The sequence below is a fragment of the Orycteropus afer genome, unplaced genomic scaffold, assembly GCF_000298275.1.
Source record: "Orycteropus afer afer isolate SDZICR_OR568_19922 unplaced genomic scaffold, OryAfe1.0 scaffold00196, whole genome shotgun sequence".
Lineage (NCBI taxonomy): Eukaryota > Metazoa > Chordata > Mammalia > Tubulidentata > Orycteropodidae > Orycteropus > Orycteropus afer.
This window is the reverse complement of record NW_006921783.1, coordinates 5086582-5111047: the sequence shown is the minus strand read 5'-3', so window position 1 is coordinate 5111047 and position 24466 is coordinate 5086582. Positions and strand designations below refer to the sequence as shown.

At 38.7% G+C, this 24466-nt stretch overlaps 1 protein-coding gene across 1 annotated transcript in view; it reads left to right on the top strand.

Annotated features, from left to right (window-relative positions):
* The window catches only part of ACACA (acetyl-CoA carboxylase alpha), a 260973-nt gene that overhangs the window by 157283 nt on the left and 79224 nt on the right, over positions 1 to 24466 (top strand). The window contains exons 39-41 of the mRNA XM_007947891.2: positions 3449 to 3604; positions 5618 to 5764; positions 21721 to 21990. Of these exons, the coding sequence (XP_007946082.2) occupies positions 3449 to 3604; positions 5618 to 5764; positions 21721 to 21990 (573 nt within the window). The remainder of the gene's footprint in view (positions 1 to 3448; positions 3605 to 5617; positions 5765 to 21720; positions 21991 to 24466) is intronic.

Genomic DNA, 24466 nt, shown 5'->3' with positions numbered 1-24466 from the left:
TCTCTAAATTCAGGAGTAATACAATCAAGGTCATATTCTGGCTCTCATGGACTTGTTTTAATTGTCTTCAACTTCAACTTGAACTTGCATATGAGTAGTTGATGGTCTGTTCCACAGTCAGCTCCTGGCCTTGTTCTGGCTGAAGATATTGAGCTTCTCCATTGCCTCTCCTACAGATGTAGTCAATGTGATTCCTATGTACTCCATCTGGCAAGATCCACATGTATAGCCACCGTTTGTGTTGTTGAAAAAAGGTATTTGTGATGATTAAGTCGTTGGTCTTGCAAAATTCTATCATTCAATCTCTAGCGTTATTTCTGTCACCAAGGCCATGTTTTCCAACCACCGGTCATTATTCTTCTCCTAACTTTTGCATTCCAAGTGATAACAGACATCTTGATTGCATGTTCGGTCAATTTCAGACTGCAGAAGTTGGTAAAACATCTTCAATTTCCTCATCTTTGGTTTTGGTGGTTGGTGCATAAATTTGAATGATAGTCATATTAACTGGTTTTCCTCTTAGGCATATGGATATTATTCTATCACTGACAGCATTGTACTTCAGGATAGATCTTGAAACATTCTTTGTGACGATGAATGCCATGCCATTCCTCTTTAATTTGTCATTCCTGGCATAGTAAGTCATATGGTGGTCTGATTCAGAATGGCTAAAACTGGTCCATTTCAGCTCACTAGTTCCTAGGATATTGGTCTTTATGTGTTCCATTTCATTTTTGACAACTTCTAATTTTCCTAGATTCATACTTTGTACATTCCACGTTCCAATTATTATTGTATGTTTGCAGCTGTATCTTCCCATTTTAAATCATGCCACATCAGCAAATGAAGATCCCGAAAGCTTTACTCTGTCCACATCATGAAAGTCATCTCAACTCCGAGAGTATCTTCCCCAGTTATATCTTGAGTGCCCTCTGACCTGAAGGGTTCATCTTCCAGAACTAGATCAGACAGTGTTTCAGGGCTGTTCATAAAAGTTTTCCAGTAATATATCAGCAGTGTTTCATTGCTATTCGTAGGGTTTTCATCGGCCAATTCTTTGAGAGGTGGATGGCCTCTTCCTTTTTCTGAGTCTGTCTTATTCTGAAAGATCCACTGAAACCTGTCTACTGTGGGTAACCTTTCTGGCATTTGAAACACTGGTGGCATAGCCTCCAGCCTCATCAGCACACAAGCCACCACAGTATGACAAACTGACAGACATGTTCATCTGTCTTAGTTGTTCCAAACCACTCCGCTCACTTCCTGGTCTCCCTTGTTGTTGTTGTTATTGTTGTTATGTGCCGTCAAGTCGGACCTGACTCATAGTGACCCCTCCTTGGGTTTCTGAGGAGGTATCACTATGGAAAGTAGATTGCCCAACCTTCCTTCTGAGGAGTGGCTGGTGGGTTTGAACTGCCACCCTTCTGGATAGCAGTCAGGTGCCTTAGGCACTATGATACCAGAGTTCCTGGTCTCCCTTAGCTGCTCCAAACTGTTACTGGCTCATTTCCTGGTCTCCTTTAGGTGTTCCAAACCACCACCAGCTTGCTTCCTGGTCTCCCTAAGCAACCCTTGCCCTAGGGAACTAGTAATCTACTTTCTGGCAATTCAGCTTCATTTTTTATGCCTTAGAATTTCATATAAATGAAATCAGACAGTGTGTACTATTTTCTGCCTGGCTTCTCTAGCTCTGCGTAATGTTTTTGAGATTTAACCATGTTTCGTGGATTACTGATTTGTACCTTTTCACTGCTGGGTAGTATTCCCTGATATGAATATACCACAGTTTTTATATTCATTCACGTGTTGATGGACAAAGCTGTTATAACCATTCATTTATAAATCTTTGCATGGGTATGCTTTCATTTCTCTTGGATAAATACATAATAATGCATTTGCTGGGTCATAGTAAGTATATTTTTAACTTTGTAAGAAGCTGCTACCCCTGAAACTATGGCCCCTAGTCACCCTTCAGGCTTCGTATTAGACCCACTCCCATGGGTTAACTTCCAGCCCAATAATAGACAGGCCTACAAGGTGAACAATTACACCAGGTAGGTACATGCCTTAGAAAAATCAACCAAGGGAGATCAGAAGGGCAGCATTTGTGCAGGGAGATAGCTTAGAGGGCAGGAATGTATATAGGAGAGGACACTATGTAAAGGTAACCACAGGGAGAATGTGGGAGGTGAGCTCTTACATTGTGGGTATTACAATCAGTGACATGAAACAAAATGTATATAAACTGTTGAATGGAAAATGGATTTGTTCTGTAAACTTTCAACCCAAATCACAATTAAAAAAGAAAGAAACTGCCAAATTCTTTCCCAAAGTGGTTGTACCGTTTTCAGTTCCCAGGAACAATGCATGTACCAGGAGGGCTTTCTCTATCATCTCTATCCTCAGTGCATACATAGTTTTTTAACTGTGACTTCATTCTACAGCTTGGTAAAACTGAGTCCCAGGCCCTATACCCACAGGTCTTATCTCTCTTAATAGACAGAGATGCAATCCCAAGAACCTTCTGATTTTACTGTTTCCTTATTTTGATTCATCTTGTCTGAGTGCCTTTTTCTTATACCAGTACCCTTGCCTCACTTAACACTTTGAATCTCTTAAAATATTACTACTTGCATTCCTAAGATATTACTGCTTCTTCCTTCCACATGGTAACTTTTGCCAGTAGTCCTGTGGAAGAGAACTGGGACCTCTATTCTCTGGTGGTTTATACAGCATTAGACAAGTTTTGCCTGAAAAAGGACCTGATTGGCAAGTCAGAAGAATACTCTTTATTTCTTTGAGGTAAACTAGGGCTAAGGATTCACTTAGCTTACTGGTAGAAGGGAACTGTGTCCAGGGTTTAGGAAGGTACTTAATTCTATTCCTGTGCTTATATATCAGGTCTACAAATCTCTTCATTAACAGTAGACTTGTGATTATATTTTTTAAAGCCAACTAGATATGTGAGTATATCTACTTTATCCCAATCTCCATTTACATTCACTGCATTGGGAATCTTTATTTTATGTATTCATGCATAAAGTGCCTAGTTTAGTGTCATATAACCTCTGGGCACTCAATAAATATTAATTGAATTGAAATAATAGCATCCCTTATAAATATTCATAAGCAAATAAAACTAAATATATGGAGTATGAAATATTCTTCTAGAAATATTTGAGTTAAAATGATTAAAAACTGGTGTGGTGATTTCATTATGTGACAAGATAGATATTGCAGGAGTGATTCAACACTTGTAGCCCTGCTATATTGGGTAGGGGGAAAGAAAAAAAATTATATATATATTTGTATCAACATGTATATCCCATCCACCACCAAAAATGTATTTCAAGAAATAACACTTGTGAAAAAGACCCTCTAGGCAACTATATGATTATTTTTTTTTCTCTATCACTTAACTCCCATGCTATTCTCTTTCTTCCTGCAGATCATGTTTCAGGCATATGGAGACAAACAGGGACCACTGCATGGAATGTTAATCAACACTCCATATGTGACCAAAGACCTGCTTCAATCAAAGAGGTTCCAGGCACAATCCTTAGGAACGACATACATATATGATATCCCAGAGATGTTTCGGCAGGTAAAGATGGCTATCTGGGGGGCTCTGACTCGTTCTGGGGAGGCAGGGTTTTCCTCAATTTCTACCTGATGCATCTTTGACCAGGATGGGGCTGTTCCTGAAGGGCAAGAGGTATCTTGCTTCTTCTCTCATTTCATTCGTACTCTGGGATTTGTTGACTATCAACTCAGGTATTAGATGATTCTTTATGAATTAATAGGAGCTCTGGTAGCATAATGCCTAAGGCACTTGACTGCTAACCAGAAGGCTGGTGGTTCAAACCCACCAGCCACTCCTCAGAAGGAAGATTGGGCAATCTACTTCCGTAGTGATACCACCTCAGAAACCCAAGGAGGGGTTGCTGTGAGTCAGGTTTGACTCAGTGGCAGTGACTTGGTTTGGGGTTTTTTTTTTTTTTTTTTTTTTTAATTAATTAACAGGAGATATGGTAAGACTAGAAACCTCTACTGAGTAGAAGAGAGTAAACAGACCACATGCCAATGACAGTACTTTACAGTGGCCTATTTGAGGAGTTAGATTCAGGTATAAATTTCCTGAGCCTGTATTCAAATTATGGATATTTTATAAAAGGTCTGAAACTCTAGTTCTCATTTTACTATTTTCTAAGATAATGCAGGTGCCTAGCTGATAACCTAAATTAATATGAGAATCGAAGTACGTGACATACACAAATGAATATAGTGTTCATGGTATATAGTTTAAAGTATAAGTTCTTTTGTGGATGGCTTCTTATAGCTGAACGAAAAGTAGCATGAGAAAACAAGACATTATGAATCTCATGCTCTATATGAAAATAAATATCTTTGATCTGTTTCATGAATCCTCTCTATGCTGCAGATTTTTCTTCCATCAGTAGGAGGCAGGAAAAGTATATCACAGCAAAAAGTGAAACAGATCAAGAATAAAGTGGTAAAAGAATACTGAATTTGTCCTTTAAAACAATCTATGAATATAGGATTTTTCCAAGTCCTCTAGTCAGTACTAGCAATTTAAATTTTAAGGAAGTCATATATGTGGCCTTGGGTTAATAGTCTACAGTTGCTGTACTGTCCACAAATTCAAGAGATTCCCTTTCTGAAACCATTTGTTTACAAGTTCTATGTCTTGGAACATAGCTACTTTCCTTCAGTATTTTTATAGTTTTGTTAGCCTGACAGTCTATACCCCAGTGGCAGTGTTATAAATAGAAATTCCATTCTGTATAATTCTTCCTATGTAATAGACATAAACACAGTGATTAGGACAAGTAGGTATACATGATTGATTTGGGCTTTAAATGTTGCTTTAAGGAAGCAGAAAAAGAACCATTTCCCACTTTAGCAGGGATATGTTTATTTATGTAAATTTGGGAATGGAAATAGTGTTTTTTAAAATGGGCAGATGTGTCTTTTTTCTCAAATTTGAGCAGAATTGATATGTATATTTACATATAGCCATATTTAATTCTGTTCCTATGCTTATATACCAGGTTTACAAATCTCATGAGCTATTTCCTTATATGTACATTGATAGCTATGAAAAGATACTGCAAAGAGGATGCTTCCTCTAAATCTCTAGCAGAAACCTTAATCTTGACTTCCTGGACTTTCTTTGTATTAGCTGATTGTCATGTCACTTTCTTGGTTAATCTTTTAGCCAAGTTTCTCTAGAATTTTTTTTTTTTTTTTCCTTTTTCTTTACAAGGAATTTGTGCCACTTACTTAGTTTTGTTTGTTTTTAATTTTCCTGGGATATTACCAGATCTGTTGTGTTTGTTAATGTTCTAGTGCTGATTTAGACTCATTCAGTAGTTTGATTTGTTGGAAACATGCCTGATTTCTAGCAAGGATATTGTGATTTTTTACAGTTTTGTTGTAATGAGAATGGAAGCTGGAGAATTTAGTCTGACAGACCCAAAGCAGAACACATGAGAAAAGAAAGAACAAAGCCAGATTGTCCTAATCTTTATATTCATGGTTGTCCGTATTGAAATGTTAATTGTCACTGATTAGTCAAATTTCTTCCACCCGCTAGTCCCTGATCAAACTCTGGGAGTCTATGTCCACTCAAGCATTCCTTCCATCACCACCACTGCCTTCTGACATGCTGACATACACTGAGCTGGTTTTGGATGATCAAGGTCAACTGGTCCACATGAACAGGCTTCCAGGAGGCAATGAGGCAAGTAGTTCAATCCTTTCCCCTCCTTTTTCTTATCTCTGTGCCCACTAGTACCAGCTTTCTGTGGGAGTGGTTATGAAAGAATATTAAGTAAGATGCAAGTGTCATAGGCCACCTAGTAGTGTTGCTGGTAGAGTTTTTAGAAAGAAGAGAGGGCATTGCTTGGATATTAGGGAATTACGGTTAATTTTTTCAGGTGTGATAATGGTATTAAATTTTGCTTTTTTAAAAAAACAATATTTGGTTAGACACTAAAATGTTTACAAATTAAATGATCTGATGTCTGGGATTTGCTTCCAAATAATGGAGGATAGGGTGGAGGTGTAGATGAAACAAGTTTGGTCATGAGTTGATAATTGAAGCTAGGTGATAGATACATGAAGATTTATTCTCTATTTTTGAAATTCTATATAATAAAATTTTTTAGTTCTGCTAAGTGATTTTCCTCATTTGGACACTTATTTGCATTTTTTGGTATGTTTTATATGCTTGGTTCACTTGATCTGTTGCAGTTATGAACATGGTAAAGATACGGTTCTTTAAAGGGCTCATTGAGGACCAGGAGTTTAAACATGAAAGAAAGTAAAGAGAGAATACCTTTTTTTTTTTTGAGTACATTTCTTGATGATTATCCAAGAATGCATATTCTAGCCTTGGAGTCTTTTTTCATGTTGTTTTTAGTTGCCGTCAAGTCAGTTCGGACTCGTGGTGACTCCAGGTGTGTAGAACTCCGTCGTGGGGTGGAGTGACCTTTCAGAAGCATATCGCTAGGCCTGTCTTCCAAGGACTCCTCTGGAGAGTTCAGACTGCCAGCCTTTCAGCTGGTAGTCAAGCGTTTAACCAATTGTACCAATAGAAACTCATATTCTGTCCTCCACCTTTATGCCCTCCCCCAGGCATTGGGAGTCTTCCTGATTTTAGCTATGCTCCTAATGCACAGTGATAACAATAGTTATAACTGAAAAGAGAGGTGATTTTTATTTCAACCTTAGATATAATCCGTAGATAAAGCTCACTCCTTAGAAGGCATAAGCTTTACCTGGGTTTTCACTATAAACATGCTGTGGTAGACCTTTGGAGATGATATGCAATTTTTTCCATTCTGTTCTCTGTTTTTTCCCCTCAAAATTTTACTGTATGTAAAAGGTATGTGGCTGTTGCCGTAAGTACACCAGTAGATGCCAAGAGTAAATGATTTGGTATTAAGATGGATGTTAGCGTCAGACCAGGTGGAGAGTATCAGACTTGTAGGAGTTCTTCTAATCTAACACCTTGACATATAGCAGAAGCAAGAAGATAGGAAGGGAGAGCGCATAGAATTTTGACGAGAGTGGGTTAATACTCGTCAGCACACACAGTTGAAGCAGACGTTTGTACCAGTGTCTGTAGTATCTGCCTAGTGAGCCCCTCAACAGCAAAGAAAAGCTTTTTTGTGGTAGACTTAAATTCTGATTCATTAAACAGTGTAGTCTTCAGGAGTGGACGGCATTCTTGTGAACATGGGGCTGAGAGAAAAACAGTTTTAACCAATGTAATTAAAACACAAAATGAGATTTTTGGTGACATGGAAGCTAGCTATAGTGCTATGTGAAACCTCTTGCTATGATCTTTCTCTCCTGCTTTCTCTGTGCTCTCATTCTGTGTTTGAGCGAATGGAGACTAGGGGAATAGTGAAGTCCCAGAGGGACAGAGCTCTGTTCTTGCTGAAATTACAAGCACAGAGCTGCCTGGGCATGAACATGTAGTGTTTACTCTGCCAGTATGAATACAAATAGTCTTATTATACGGGACTCTATACCCAAAGACCACACACACACACACACACATACACACACAGAGGAAAAAAAGAATAAAAAAATTAAAGGTTTTTTTTAACCCTTTTAAGACCTAACAAACCTTGGTGGAAAACAGATGTCTTAACTAGCTGTGTAGGACTACAGCTGTCAAGACTTAAATCAGTATAGAGACCCACGTTTTCCTTTGCCCAGTGTTTTAATAAACTTGAAACATAGAAAGCCAATTGTTGTTTTTGGAAAAGGTTTCTTTTTGTCAGTTCTCACTTTCTTCCTGTTCTACACTTTTTCCTCCTCAGTTGCCTGTTTTCTTTATTTTTATAATTTTTCTTCAAATGGTTGACTAGGATTGAGACTGAGTGTTAGCTTGCTATGTCTGAGTCTGTGAGTTCAGGAGGAGTGAGACTGATGTTCTTTTGTGAGCAGTTAGTGACTAACCTGCAGGGTGGCTGGTGAAGTCAGTCAGGGGCCTCAGCTAGATTATAAGGCACTGCATGATAGGAATGAGGTTGGGATATTAGTATCAAGTTCTGTTACCAATAGCTTGAGCATACAATGGACCATGTCCACTAAAAGAGACTGACCAATATAAGGATGGAGTTTCAGCGGTCTGAATTCTGAGGGACAGCTGTGCCTAAGAGATGATGAGGTGTCAGTAGGATGTATTCATGCTGAGCCCAGTTTTATCAGGGTAAGTTGACTTTCAGCTATTGCAGTTTAATTTTCTTTGGCCAAAGAGACAAGTTTGTCATGAGCCTGGCACTGTACATATTACCCCAGGAATGTGAGGGAAAAGAAAAGAGCTCATGCTGATGAGATTTGGAGCAAATCTGTCCTGTCTCAAAGAGAATGAGTATCTGAACAGAGCCTTAAGAAATAGTTTTATTAAAAAAAAAAAAAAAAAATTTTTTTAAATGACCTGTTAAAAAAAATAAGGTGGGTACCAGGTTTGCTGGTCTAATAGAGCCTGGTGAAACCACTGAGACTGTGGCCCCTGGCTGCCCTTCAGGTCTGGAATTGAACCCAAACCTGTGGTTTCCAGCCAAACAAAGTACAGGCAAGTGAGTTAAACATTTACCTCAAGTGGACACACCCTGGAGAGAACAATCATGGGAGAAGGAAGGGCTGCTTATGCACAGGGAGACAGCTCAGGGCGCAGAAGAGTATGGAGGGATGAACACTGGGAAGAGGTAACTATGGGAAGGAAGTGGGAGGGAAGCTGTTGTATTGTAAATCTTGGTCAATGACATGAGACAAAGTATATGTGAACTGCTGTATGAAAGGCGAATTTACTCTGTAAATCTTCACCCAAATCAAAATAAAAAATAAAAATAAAAAAAAACAAATGACCTGTTAATGTTCTGAGAGCCAAGGCTCAATGTAAATGCATGGACATTAACTCATCACGATGTGATGTTCTCCAGAGGTGATGGCTGCACCAGGCCATCACTGTGGGTGGTATTTCATTACCTTGAAGGACTGGAGTTTGAGTTTAAAAGCTAGCACATGGACATAAGCACTAAGGATAAAACAAGAGATTCTCACAGGGTTTTTCCATGAATTGAGATGCTTGTCCCATCATCAAAGGCAGAAAACCTGCACTTACCGGGCTATATGGGTTGCCAGTCTGTCTTTCCTTTTTTTTTTCTAGGACAATAAATAGGTAAAATGGTGATAGGACCAGGACTTGGAACAATTCAGTTCTATTTAGTTTTAGGTAACTTGTTTGCCATTTGAGGAAGAATATTGGCAGTTTCAGCAGAGATGTGACCTGCATTTTGAGCAATTTGTGCCCATGTTAGAGGCAGGAGAAAGAGAGTCTTTCTGATGTGGCATTAGGTCCTTCCTCCTTTCTGTTTTCCTAGTTGTCCATTCCAAGTAAAGGGAGATGTAAATGAAGGGATGCTACCTAATACATGCTAAAAGGCATAGGAGAAACATTTTTTTTCATCGTCAAATGTGAATGGCATTGCATTTAGTATGAATTTATAGTAGGAATGAAGAAGACATAGACTAAATCTGTTAGCTGTGTTACTTGCAAATAGCTCCAGAGTTGAGTTGCCCAGGATGTTTTGTTTTCTCTTTTAAATAGTTTCAAGTAAAAGTGAAAATTGAGGAAAATATGATTGCAACATAGATTAAATTGATTTCATTTCTAGCTGCTATAGTGATGGACAGTCTATGTAAATACATAGCGAGGTGAACAGGAGCTGTTGAGTCTGCAAAAGACGTGCAGCTAACCAACAGTTCTGCTTCACTCCTTGTCAGTTTGGGAGGAATTGTTTTCATTTTCCTGCCAGTTTGCTAACCTGTTTTGATCATTTGGTGGAAGCTGTAATTGTAGGTGGGAACATTTTGAGTAAGAGTTCACAATCCAGTGCAGCTGCTTTTCACACTAAATCCCATTATTATAAGGCTCAGACTAAGATCAGGCCAAGAGCTGTAACAGACTTGACAAGAGAACAACTTAACTTTGCCTGGTAGGAAAAAGAAAACACTAGCTTTCTTGAGACTGTGTTCTTATTTGTTCTGAAACAAGTTACTGGGGTTCTTCTATAACATTTGCTCATAATAGCTCTGTGAACTAATTGGGCAATGAAGAAAGATAAGATAGAGAGAAGCAACGATTATAGTAACTTTAGGGGGCGTGGAAATTAGGACCCTGTTTTCCTCAAAATTTCAGAACAAGGTGTTTTTTGTTGTTGTGTTGTTTTGTTTTTTAGTAATATGAGCCCATCCATTCCCTCCCTCACTCGTGTTATAATGAGAAGGGGCTGTGTTTAGAAGCAGTTATAATAGGCACAGAATGTGTGCCCAAAACAAGATTGGTAGTCAGAGACCGAAATTCTTGCATGGTATTTTTTTTCTCCTTAAATTAAAAAAAAAAAAAAAAAATTTCCTTAAATTTTTCTGAGAAAAATAGATTCCAAATTGAGTGCAATTTGGTTGCCACCTCCACACAAACAACTAGACTTAAGAATTGTGCTGGCTCTAGGGTTCACTCTTTCAGATGGGCACTAGATGTCAGGGTTTTTCCTTCTCAGCAAACTTGGCATTCAAACAAGCCTTGTGAATTGCCCTGTTTAGTGAAGCACATCTAGTAGTAGTATCTTTCTCTCTTTTCACTTGGTGTGGTAGGATGTGCTTAGTGCTCCTCTCAATATGCAATTGCATTTTTAACTCTTTGGGTAGGGATCTGTTGAATCTTTCATTATGGCTATACACATTTTTAGAGGAATCATGTTTAGGTGAAGAGGATGATTAAGGAGGGGAAAAAAAGAGTGTGAGTTAAAGTGTAAAGACTAGCTGCCATACTGACCAGTATTTTGGCTTTAGTTCTACTTTATGTTCTCATGGGTGAAATGATGAGGAAGGTGAGAATTAGGAATTCAGTTCTAGAAGTGCTCAACTCTACCAACATGCCCATGTTTAACTTGTTATTTAATTATTGGCAGTGTGCTAATGTCTAGTACCACCAAAGTATAAGCATTCCTTTATCTTATTATTATTATTATTTCAGACATACAGAAAATTACAGAAAGTGATACGACAAATATACCTGCACCTGCCAATTAGCTTGAGCAAATCTTAACAATATTGACTGTGCTCCTCACTTATATATATTGCTGTAATTCTTTGAAATCTCTAATTTGAGTACCATAGAGAAACATTTAGGAGTTGGATAGAGAAGGGAAGTTGTTAAGCTTATAAGCTAAAAAAAAAAAAAAAGGAAGAAATTAATTAGTAGATCCACTTTAATGGTTGGATCTCTTATACCAAAGCACTTCTTATTTTAGAAGAACCACCATAACCCTCTCTCTGTCTTAATTCACTTGGTCGTTGACATTTTCCATACTCTCAAAGAAATTGCATGGGCTATCCTGGACTTGAACTGTCAACCCTATAGGACAAAGTAGAACTGGCACATAGGGTTTCCGAGACTATAATCTTTACAGAAGCTGATGGCCACACCTTTCTCTTACAGCGTGCCTGGTAGGTTTGAACCACTGACCTTTTGGGTAGTAGCTGAGCATTTAACCACCCGGTCACAAGGGCTTTTGTGACTGGAGAGAGTGTGTATGTTTGAAGACTTGAATGAGGAAAAGACCGACTATTTCTCATGAACACAGAAGCAAAATATTCTTCTAGTTTAACATTAGACATTTGTTATTTTGCTCAGTTTCACCTCAAAATAGCTCATGAATGTGAAGCTAATTCGGATGTGCTTTGTTTCATTCTTTTAAAATTATTTTATCTTTTCATGCAGGTGTAGTCATTAAGTCAGTGTCAGTCTTTTATATATGTTGTCTGCTGAAGTTGAGCTCTAAAATAGTCCTGAGAAAAGCAGATCTCAAAAATAGGATGATAGTCTGTACACTAATTGTTTAACTTATAAAAAGAGACAAATGGTTCTTGCCTACAGTCTGTCCCTAAAGATCAGAGAATGTCTGTAAATGCTTTGAGATCCACAGTAGAAAAAGACTGTGTAGCATTCATTATACATAAATATCTGTAATTTGTGGCCACCTTATTTTTTTTTTAATCAGGGGCTTCAAAAATTCTGAATCCTTACAAGGCTAGCAAGATAATTATTACAAATATAGAAAAGAATATGTAATATGTAGTAAAATAGTTTCATTTAAAAATACTATGTTTTCATTATCAGCTTCATTCTTTGTGAGCATATTTGACTGCAAGTCTTACTAAAATGATCTTCAGAGCCAGTTTTGGATCCCTCATTAGAAAAATATGGAGGCTGATTTTAAAAGATATGTCTTTCTACTATGAAATCGCTCCTAACGAATTTCTAACACTGTTCATTTGGGATTCATATTTATAATTCCTTGTGATGACTGCTATTGGTGTTAGAGATTTCTCATCAAGTTTATTATTTGACCCATTGTCATTGGTAACAAACCAAGACCCTGTGAACTTGATTAACTTTGAAAATCCTAATGCATCCATTGGCCCACTAAAGCAGGAAGGCTCTTTGGTTTCTTTCAACATAAGTGCTAGAGATAGCCTTTAAACAAAAGGATGTACTTGCCAGCATTTTTGTACATGTCTCAACTTTTAAGATTTTACTGTAAAAGAATGTGACATAGTACCCTATGTCAAGGAACTTTACAGCTCCAACTAGAGGCAATAATGAACATCAGGACAGCGACAGATGACACCAGAGAATGAGGTGTAGCATGGAGCATCAGAGTTCAACATTCGTTCATATGATTAATGGGCAAAGCCTCTGGAACTATAGTAGGCCAACTTGGTTAATTTCCATATCAACCAATTAATCCTATGCCCCATTTCTCAAATACCACAGACTTGTATGTGCTCTATTGCATGCTTTTTAAAAATGTGGTATACTTATGAAATTATTATGTATATGTATAAAATTACTGTGGTTTCACGTATATAAATATTGCAGGGAGGAATAACTCCACTGTTCAAAATCATTGTTTCCAATCTTTGGTAACATTTTCAAAGAATACCTCTGGGAGGAAAGTTTTTTTGCTCTAAAAATCTTATTTTTTTTTACCCTTTTATCGCTTTTTACAAAGGTTGAGGTAAGTTTGTTGAGCTATTTTTGAATTATCCAAGCATGAAAAAAGTGTTTTTCCGCTGTTAAGAAAATTGTTTTGAGCTCTTTTATGCGATCATACAACACTCTGCAGTGGAACATAATATAAGGCAGATAATGCAATATGGAAAAGCGCTGACATTTTTTCTTGCATGGTTTTTCTGAATGGCAAAAATTAAGTCATATTACATTGCCTTATGGTCTAAAAATACACCTTTTAAGGCCAAATAGTATTTCTGATATTTCATCAGATAGGCGTTTTTCATGAGGTTCTATCATGAGTTAAAATTACTTTTTAATTATTTTTTATAGTATCTAGTTAAAAGTGCAGATTTAATATTCTACAAAACATGCAGGCAAGGGAAGAAGGTATCATTCTGTTATATGCCTAGAAAGCTCAAGTTCAGATGCCTTCTCTCTGAATCTGGGCTTTCTTGTCTTCGCGATGCAGGTGCTTCCTCGGTTCCTGTCAGCTCTAGGCTGGCAGTCTTTGTATGGCTGCTCCACGGCTTTGCAGGGCAGGGATCTTCCTGGCGTTAGCACAATTAGAACAATAGCTATCGGAGGCTTTTCTATGAAAACTCTTAGACTTTTAGCTTAAAAAAGTAACCAATAAAGCTTCAACATCTCAGCCACAGTCTAACCTCTATTTAAATATGTGGAGAAAGATACTGTTACAGCTCAACTCCAAGCGTGGAGTTCTAAGAAAGGCAACTGTGGCCAAGATACTCCCTTTCTGCTTCCCACAGCATAGCTCGAGTTGATGGATGTACTTCCTACATCCTTAAAAAACAAAATCCTATCCTGTTTTTCCCCTTAGCCATTCCTTTCAGATTTTTTGGTTGCACTTAATATTATTGTTGTTGTGGTAACAGTAGCAGCTTTGGAAGGTGCCTCTGTGTGTACTTTCACATTCTGTCCACACTGATAGTACAATTAATGTTGATGTCAATTTTGGTGTTAATTTTGGGTCATGATTAGTGTTGACACTTTGTATCAGACTAATGGCATTTATGGGCACCATCAGAATAAATGTTAATATTATCATATTTTTAGTATCTGTTATAGTAACATTAAACAAAGGTCCTCCCAGGAGAAAAAATACGTATATGGATAGATAGATAATGCCTCTCTCTGTCGCTTGTGTTACTCAGCGAGAAAATGACATCTCAGGGCAGAATCCTAATCACTGTTTGGAGCATCAGAAATAATGATCACCTCTGATCGGAGGTTGTGAATAATTCATTCGGTTTGATTTTCACATCCTGTCCAGTGATACTTTTCAAACCAAATGTGTTTCTACAGGAAAATAATGGTCCCACTTCTTATGGAAATACTGTGGCACAAATCATTTTACCCACATAAAAACAGTTAAATAAGACTGTTCTCTTCTGCTTGCTTTCTCCTCCCCATTCCCTCCTCCCTCACTTGAGCGTGTTTATTCCAGGATCAGACTGTGGCCAGAGAAATATTTTCTTCCTTAGAACATGTATTAACCCATTAAAAATAAAAATTGCCATCAAGTTGATTCCTACTTCTTCCAACCCTGTGGGTCAGAGTAGAACTGCCCCATTGGGTTTCCAAAGCTATAAATCTTTATGGAAGCAGACTGCTGCATCTTTCTCCCTTGGAGCAGCTGCTGGTTTTGAACTGCCAACCCTTCAGTTAGCAGCCAAGTGCTTTAGCCACTGTACCACCAAGGCTCCTTGGAACTTGTGTTAGGAAAACAAATATTTATTTCTCCATCTATAGCCTTTTCACTGTAACTCTTTTTACCTACTTCCCTTTTTCCCTTTATGGTAATTATTTTAGGTTGATAACCCTAAGCCTAAGAAACCTGCTAATTGGAATGTTCTATTATAAAGAATAATCTAAAATTTATTAACTTTACAAATTATTTATGGCTATATTAATGAAACTATAATATGCAGTAAGTACCTAGGGCCACTTGGTCAGTGACTCACAGAAGCAGTGGTCAGGGAAGAGGAAGGTGGCACTAGTCCCAAAAAGCCTGAGTCTGAGACTCATTAAACTATAAACCCATAAGCTTCAGGCTCCATGTTGCCCTTTTGTTACTTCCTTAGCCCTTTGGTCCTACTTTATCACTTAGTACTAGAATGTCACTTTCAACAGGTTTCCCTTGGATAAACCAAACCAAACACACTACTATCAAGTTTATTCTGACTGATAACGACCCTATAGGGCAGAGTAGAACTGTCCATAGAGTTTCCAAGGCTGTAAATCTTTACGGAAACAGATTGCCACATATTTGTCCCGTGGAGAGCCTGTTGGGTTCAAATTGCTGACGTTTTGGTCAGCAGTCGATTGCTTTAACCACTGTGCCACCAGAGCTCCCTGAATAAAACGTTGGAGGGAGAGAAAAGGGGAAACAAGGGGACTCAATGATTGTACTTCCCTTGATTGTTATTTTTAGTTAATATACAAGGCAGTTTGGGCTTAGGTAAAATCAGTGAATGTCATATTCCTAATCACAGTGTCACACTTGTGTATACTTCTGTAGTGATTGCACAGTTTTCGATATAAAATCTTGATGCTGTGTGTAATATAGATAGCCCCGTCTTTGTAGAGTAATTTGACTGGAAAACTTATGGTGTCCTAATTAAATGGGGGGGAAATATGACTGTCTTCTGAAGTAATGGCCCAATCCTCTGAGACAAAGCTATTCTTAGATAGAATATTTTGAACTATTTCTCCTGAATGTTGTGACCCTTTTCTTTTTCCCCCTGCATCTAACAAGGGCAGGGGGGAGCTTTTTTACAACCTAGTTTTCATCATCAGACAGAAAGTATTTTGCATTCAGAAACCATTTCCAGTATCAAATTCAATTTTGTCAAGTGATTAGTTGAGTTTGATAGAGAATAATTTAAAAACACAAAGCTGGAAATGGCCATAGTGCTTCAGCACTTGAGGAGAGCCATAGCTGTTCTCAAGTTGAAAGCTCCCTTGCAGTGACTGTGCATCACAACTTAGATGATTGTGTTTCATGTCCCTGCAGCTGTTACAGACCTGCATCTGTTGACACCATGTGTTCCTAAACAGGACTGCTGGAAGAAATAGAGGAGTGGGTGAATTGATACCTTGTCTGCCTATCAGTGCAATTGTTGTGTTATGTACATATGTTTGTAAAGCTCTTTAGCCCCTTTCAAGATGAAAGGCTCTGGATAAATATAAGCTTTCGATTTTGGTACATGTTTGTAATACATGTGGTATAGTCCTAAATATGTATTTAGCTGATAGGCACTGTTCTTGTCTATTGTACAAATATTGACTTTAAAAGTATAAATATGTATTTAACCATCAGACCAGAAAAACACTGAAGCAGTTACTTCTCAAGTAGAGATATTAATATTGTATAAACCTATATATACATGTTTACATTCTACCACATCAATAGCAGAGCACTTGTAAAAACTAAAATGACAGCCCCAACAAACTAAGACAGTTCTTGATATTCTTCTCTCTTTGAGTCTTGATTTTTAATTTCCAGATGTTTATATCTTTCTCATTTTATATAAGTGTAATCTGTTATTGTTTCACTAAAGCCTAGATCAGTTCCTCTAAAATATGGTAAATCCATTAGGCTGGTGAGATTTTTTTTTATATTTAAAATATATTTTATTATGGAAATGTTCAAACATACAGTAGAGATAATAATTTGAATTCTCATTTACCCATCACTCCGTAAAGAGGCATTTGATACTAGGTCATGTATTCATAGTCTTCGTAACCATCATTTTAAAAGGCTGCACAGAACACAAAAAAAATTACCCTATTAGCCAATTTATTTTCCAAAAAAATACATAGTTTTTATTTTGACATTTATTGCTTAACTTTTTATTTTGAAATAGTTCTTATTTACAGAAAAGTTAGAAACCTGGTACAGGGAGTTGCATGTATTGCATGTACCCTTCACCCAGCTTCTCCTGATGTGGCTGTGGTTAGTTGCTGCTGAGTGGTTTCTGACTCATGGCCACCCCATGAGTTCAGAGTAGAACTGTTCTGAGGGTTTTCACGAATGCAACCTTTTGGAAGCATATGGCCAGACCTATCTTCCGAGGTATCTCTGGGTAGGTTCAAACCCCCTGCCTTTCAGGTTAATAGTCAGATGCCTAACCATTTACACTCCTTCTCCTGATATTACCATCTTACATAACTATGGTACAATAATCAAAACTAACAAGAAATTACTATAAAGTAAACTGTAAACTTTATTTAGATTTCACCAATTTTTCTAATAGTGTTCTTTTTCTGTTCCAGGATCCACATTTAGGTGTCAGTGACATTTGTTTGTGTTGTAATTGATGTTCATCCTTCCATATTGTATTCAGCTATATTCAGTAATACTAGTGCTACTTAGGTACTTAGCAAAATGCTTCCTTATCTCCTTTGTGAAGGAAATATCACTTCTCTATATATGAACCTTATTTCTTACTATTTTTCTGAACATTTCATTGTGGTTTGGGTAAAAGTTTACAGAGCAAAATCGTTTCCTATTCAACAATTTATACACATTTGGTGACACTGGTTACAATGCCCTCAATCTAACAACACTCTTCCCATTTCCCACTTCCTCCCTGGGTTCCCCGATTCTATTAGCCTATCTTTTCTGCTTTTTCTGAACTTTGTTGTGGTGCAAAGGCTACCCTTTTGGTATGGTCCATTGTTCTGAGGATCACTTTCCTTGCAGGTATCACTGTTGACTTTATAGGTCTCTCTATTATTTGGCTGAAAGGTGATCCCTGGCAGTGGGTTCAGTTCCAGGTTTGAAGGGTATGTAAGGGCCATAATCTCAGAGGTTCCAGCAGTCTCTATCAAACCAGTAAGTCTGGTCTTTTTTATGATTCTGAATTTTATTCTACATTTTTCTCCCACTCTGTCTAGAACCTTCTATTGTGATCCCCATCAGAGTGGCCGGCATTGTGTGTGAACCTTATTTTTAAAAAAGAAAAAAAAAAACATACTAGCTACGAGAACAAGTTACTTCATTCCTCCATGCCTCAGTTTTTTTGGTGGCAACAGTAACAGCTACCTTTGATTAATAATACTACCACCAATAGCTAGTATTGGAGGCTATTGCTAGCTTAATCTGTTGTTCCTTTTAACAGTCATTCCTGAAAGGTACTATATCCCCATTTTATTATTGGAAAAATTGAGGCTATAAGAGGTTAAGTGACTTGTTGAAGGTTATATAGGTAGTAGTGCCTAAGGCACTTGACTGCTAACCAGAAGGCTGGAGGTTCAAACCCACCAGCCACCCCTTGGAAGAAAGATGGGGCAATCTACTTCCATAGTGATACCGCCCCAGAAACCCAAGGAGGGGTCACTATGAGTTGGGTCCGACTTGACGGCATATAACAACAACAGTACTCTTACTGTTTATTAAAAAATAAAATATTTAATTTAATGAAATTTAGGACTGTTATGCTCTGATTCCCAAAGTTAAGCCACGGACAATGCTCAAGTCTTTGATGTTGACTGTTTACCAAGTATCACTTTAAAAAATAAATAACTATGGTATCAGTAAATATTTACTGCTCCCATATTATGTATAGGGGTCATGGTAGGCACTGGAGGAGATGATATAATGGTTCAAGATGGCAAGCTAAAAGCAGTCCAAGGCAGTATGTGATAGATACCAGTGAGTTCTCTATGTGAAGGCTTCGATAGAAGATTGGAGAGCTGAGGGGTCACTTTACATGGGGGGGGGGCAGAGTGGGGGAGGGAACTTTACTGAGGAAATGAAATTTGAATGAACCTTTTTGAATGGATAAAATTTGGATAGGTTGAGAGGAGTGAAAAGGACAAATTTTGTATGTTGAAGTTAATATAATAGATTTCTGCTTCTGGTAGTTTGTGTAGCATCATCAAACCTATTAGTATTATTTCCTTAATTTTTTAAGTGAGGACACTGAAGTACAGTAAACTTAAAAATTTTCCCAAGGTCATGCAGTTAATTAGTAATAAATAGAGCCTGGTTTTGGATTCGAGTTTGTTTGACACCAAAGCCCATGTTCACCATTATATTCCACATTGTTTGATTAGCAATGAAATCTAAATTTTAATATAAGTTTAGTAACAGATACTTTCTTAGATGTTTATCCAGTGTTCACTCAAAACTTAATCTCTACCATAAGGAATTGCGCTAAGACCAGGATAATACTCTTCTCTCTATAATGGTACTTTTTAAGAGAGGTGTCAATTATGAATACACTTTGGAAAGACATTGATAAAGAGTAGTGTGTTTCTGGTGCTGCTGTGTAGACACCTAATTAGAAGTCAATATTGCAAGCATAATGACCTGGCCTGTTGCTGAACTGACTGCCCAGGTGACACAGAGTCCCCAGGTAATAACAAAAGATAAGAGTACTGTTTGCCTGCCCAGTACTGCATAGTCACAGTGTTTACATTAGCACACAAATTCTGAAGTAGATTCTTCAGAGCTTGTTTCTAAGCTGTTTAGGGCCTAGATAGTTAAGGTTAATATATCATAAAATTTGTTGTAAAGCCCAATCTTCGTAACTACCACAAGTTCATTTAGACAAAAGTAGAAAGGAAATAGCTTTTCCTTCCTGTAAAACAAAAGAGGTGTTGGGTTAGAGATGTACATGAGAAAGCAGGTGAAATAGTCTCCCCTTTCAGGCCATATATTAACCAGCTTCTTAAAAACCACAACCAAAATTATTCTAATACTTGGAATTGCTCTATGCTGTTTTTTGGTTGATCTATTTTTCCTCCATTTCTGTGTCTTTAATGAGCAGACAGAATAATATCTTATCTCAGGTGATGATTGGATTTTTTTCCATGTATTATATCCATTTTGATTTGTTTTTGACCAATAGTATGATGTATTAAATAGCTTATATTTATCTGTGGATATTTCATATATATATTTCTTAATGCTGAGAATCACAAATAGCTGTGTGGAAAGCTTCAACCAACCTGATTACAGTGGATGTGCAATTGGATTGAGGAATGTGTACTCAGAGCTTATGATCACTGGCCCGGTTGAGTCTGGGTGATGCAGTGGCTTTCCAGGGATGCTGCTATTTACATCTGTTAATGGCCCTTCTTGATGGCCGGCTCCCCAATGAGGTGATAGGCAGCAGCCTGGGGATAAAGGACCAAGGCTGCAGATGTTGCTGGGCTCCATTAGGCAGGACCAAGAATTCTCATCTGGAAGGCTTTGTGTTTTGGGGTGAGTAGCAGGGGAGGGAGACAGACAGAAAGGGGAAAAAAAGAGAATGGAAAACATTACTTATCCAGGTATAGCAGAAACAGACAGGCAGACATGAAAAACTGCAGATGTAACTGGTTGTGTGAATGAATAGAAAAGAAATGGAACTAGCAAATAAACAAGTGAAAGGATTGGCTGGTTCTCATATCCAAAACTAAACCCATTGCCATCGAGTCGTTTCTGACTCAACAGTGACCCTATAGGACAGAGTAGAAACACCACATTGGGTTTCCAAGGCTATAAATCCTTAAGGAAGCAGACTGCTACATCTTTCTCCTGTGAAGTGGCTGGTGGGTTCAGACTTTTGGCTCACGCTCAAGTGTTTTAACCACTGCATCTCCAAGGCTTCTCTAGTGCTCATGTAGAAGGGAATTAAGAGGAGAATGCTTTGAGGGTTTGGGAAGAGACATGTCACCCCTGCCTTTAAGTCAGTATCATTTATTTATGTGGGCTGGACAGATGCTACTGAACAAAGAATAGAAATTTACATATAACACTGTGCAGCAAGAGACTAGTTCCTTGCATCCTTTGGTTTTCTGGTGCTGGAAGAAAGCAGCATGAGCTGCTCAAAGGGTGTGACATTGAGCTGTAGAGCATCCTTGTAGAAAAGGAAGATACCTAAAGCAAGCTAGTAAAGAATTTTTCTATTACTCCTATTAAATCCTGGCAGATAATAAAAAGACCCAGGCTCACACATGTTGCATAATCCAAAAGAGGTTATCCTCTTTCTGCTCCCTTCTCATACTGGGAGGTTTTCTTGGAAGGAATCTCACAAAAGATGACAATAGTGTCTGAGTAGAGAGGGTAGAAAGATGGAGTTCTATCTAGATTTAAGTGCCAGCATCATAGCATTCTCCCACACATCTCTTGAGTTCATTTAGACATTGGTTTTCCTATCTTCACTGAGCAAAGAAGGAATTGAGACAACTGAAATACTTAGCAAACAGGCTGCTCACAACATAATCTAGAGAAATTTGCTAAAATGTTTTTAATTTCCCACAAGGGCTTTGGCTCTGTAACCGACTGCCGTCGAGTCAGGTCTGACTCATAGCGACCCCTCCCTTGGGTTTCTGAGGCGGTATTACTACAGGAGTGGATTTCCCAACCTTCCTTCCAGGGAGTGGCTGGTGGATTTGAACCATCAGCCTTTGGGTTAGCAGTCAGATGCCTTAGGCACTACGCCACCAGAGCTCAATGTATATTTTTACATGAAGGCTTTGTCTAGGTACAGTGTGATACTCTCAAGGAACGCCCCCCCCCAAAAAAAAAAATTACATATAAGAAGGTTGTATTTATTCATTCATTTGTTTTGTTTATACCTTTGCAGATTGGCATGGTAGCTTGGAAGATGACCCTTAAAAGTCCTGAATATCCAGAAGGTCGCGATATCATTGTTATTGGCAATGACATCACATATCGAATTGGGTCCTTTGGGCCCCAGGAGGATTTGCTGTTTCTCAGAGCTTCTGAGCTTGCCAGGGCAGAAGGTATCCCACGTATCTATGTAGCAGCCAACAGTGGGGCAAGAATTGGGCTGGCAGAGGAAATTCGTCACATGTTTCACGTGGCCTGGGTAGATCCTGAGGATCCTTACAAGGTACATACTAAGAAAATATACTTCAAGACACTATATGGCTATGCACATGTATGTGTATATGTCAGCTACACTTGGAAGGTGGAGGAGGGATGGGGGGATAAGTTTAAAAGTCAGTACTTAAAATGAAAATTAAAAATAATCAAAATTATGAAAATTCCTTAAGAAGTAATTAGTTCCTTCACATCAGAGACACATTGTCTCTCAATATGTTCTCCTAGTGTTTCCTCCAGCTTTGAAACAGATTGCTGTTTGGTTGATCTGTCCTCTAGCTTACTAAATAAGTATGCTAAGTAATCATAAGTATGCATTTAACATGGGTCATGTTAAACCAAAAATATGTATTTTTAAACCTTTCATCATAGCTTCTGGAATTTATGGTCGGTTACCAGCAAGATCCCTTGTAGCCTCAGCTTCTGTGATTGTTCTCCAGCATTCTTGGTGTACTTGAAACCTGTCTCTTCCATAAAGACACTACTTTCCCTGTAGCTCTCTTAAATAATGACTGGTTTTTCTGTTTTTCTTGTCCCTCTGATCCTGGAGATAGGATGGTAATGTTTTCTTCTTCCTCGTTTCTGCTTTTGAGCCCTTTTCCCTCCCTTCTCCCTGAATACCCCCATCTTTGATTCGCATACCATGCCACCACTGCTCCTGATTGTATTATTTGGTCACTTCCCTTCATTCTCTGCAAATTTTAGTTGCTAGTTCACTGCCACTCTCTCTAATACTACCAGTCTTGGTATAATTCTTGGTGATTGCTATATCCACATTGCCAAAGGAAAGGGCCAGGGAGGCCATATCTTCTGATCTTCTCTAACCCCACAAAAGGAAGACAGAATCACCATCAGCAGCCTAAGGCCTATCCCTGTGAGGCCAGACATGCCACCTCCCTCCGGCCCTTTCACCAACTCTGACACCAACCTTTCTTCTTGCAGCACCCACTACCTCTCTGCTGGGTTCGATAATTCACTTCAGTGGCCACACAGAACTCATAGATTATGGGTTTATTATGGAAGCACCAGGCTACAATTCAAGTTTAGGAATACGCTTAGTCTCAGCCTGCTGTCTCTCAGCCAACAGTGTCTCTCAGTTTTTCTTCCAGCACCACATTTCTTAGTCTCTCTCCCAGCAGTTCATTGTCTCTTAAGAGCACATGTCTCTCAGCAGCACATCTTTCTTAAGCAGCAGTCAGACTTCTTCTGCCTCTAGGAGGGATCCTGTTGAGCTTGGCAGAGTGGCCAAACTAACCAATCATAATATCAGAATTCCAAGCACCTGAGAGAAAGCACACTTCCCAGAACATTGCTTTGTGCCACTCTCAACAGAAACACCCCAGGTGGGTAACTTTAACAGGAGCTCCTCAGTTGCTCATGGCAAATTCCACCAAGCCATAGCAGGTAATTTACTACACTGCAGGCCACCCCATGGCTTTTCTAGCCATTATCCCTTTTATACATCAAAAATTAGCATCCCCTTCACCATCAGTTGAAGAATAACCACACCCATGAAAGTGTGTAAGCCAGCCACTTCATGCCTTTATCTTCCCCCACTTAGATAGCCAATTTCTAATTTGCCTATCCCTGTCAAACCAGTACTGTGAGGAGACAAGCATGGTCTTTTCTCTCTGAAGAATCTTCTATTCTGTTTAGAAACTTTGGGCATCTGCATCCATAAACAAGCAAAGTCCAGCCTAGTGCAAGCCATCAAATTGCAGCAGCTTAACACCAGCTCAGTGTCAAACATCTTCCTCTTCATTTGGTTGGGTTCTGGTCAGCTCAGCCCTAGCCATCCTAGCTGGGTCATGGGTACAGCTGCCAAGTTTGGGAGTCACACTCTTTCCTTCACTTCAGACCAGCCAGCACCTTCTCTCACATCTTCAGTCCTCAGGGACTATTTCAACGCCCATAGGCTCACAGCTCTTGCACTTCAGAGCAGCCAGCCCTTCCTCTCATCCCCAGCCTCTATGGCCTAGGTCAAAGAATACCAAACTCAGCCCATTTCTTCTTTGCTGCACATCCACCATTTCCACTCAGGTGGACCCAGGTGGTCATAAGCAAGCAGCATACAAGCCTACTACTGGCTGGCTTCCTTTAACTTTCAGTCCTAGAAGGGATTTCTCTCATGGACCATGACTTTCCTGCCTTGATGTACCCAAAACCTGTCTGCTTGCTCAAAATTCAAAAAGCCAGTCTTTTTTTTTTTTCCTTCCTCTTCAGGTCTTTATTGAAATGCAAATCTTCTGTTCCCTCAGTAGTATTGGGTGGGGCTCAGGTTTTCTACCTAAGCCCCCTATACTCTACACAACCAACCAACTCACTGCCTGACTCATAGTGACCTGACTCATAGTGACTCCTCCTTGGGTTTCCGAGGCATTATCTCTACAGAAGTAGTTTACCCAGTCTTCCTTCCCAGGAGTGGCTGGTGGATTTGAACTGCCAGCCTTCTGGTTAGCAGTCAAATGCCTTAGGCACTATGCCAC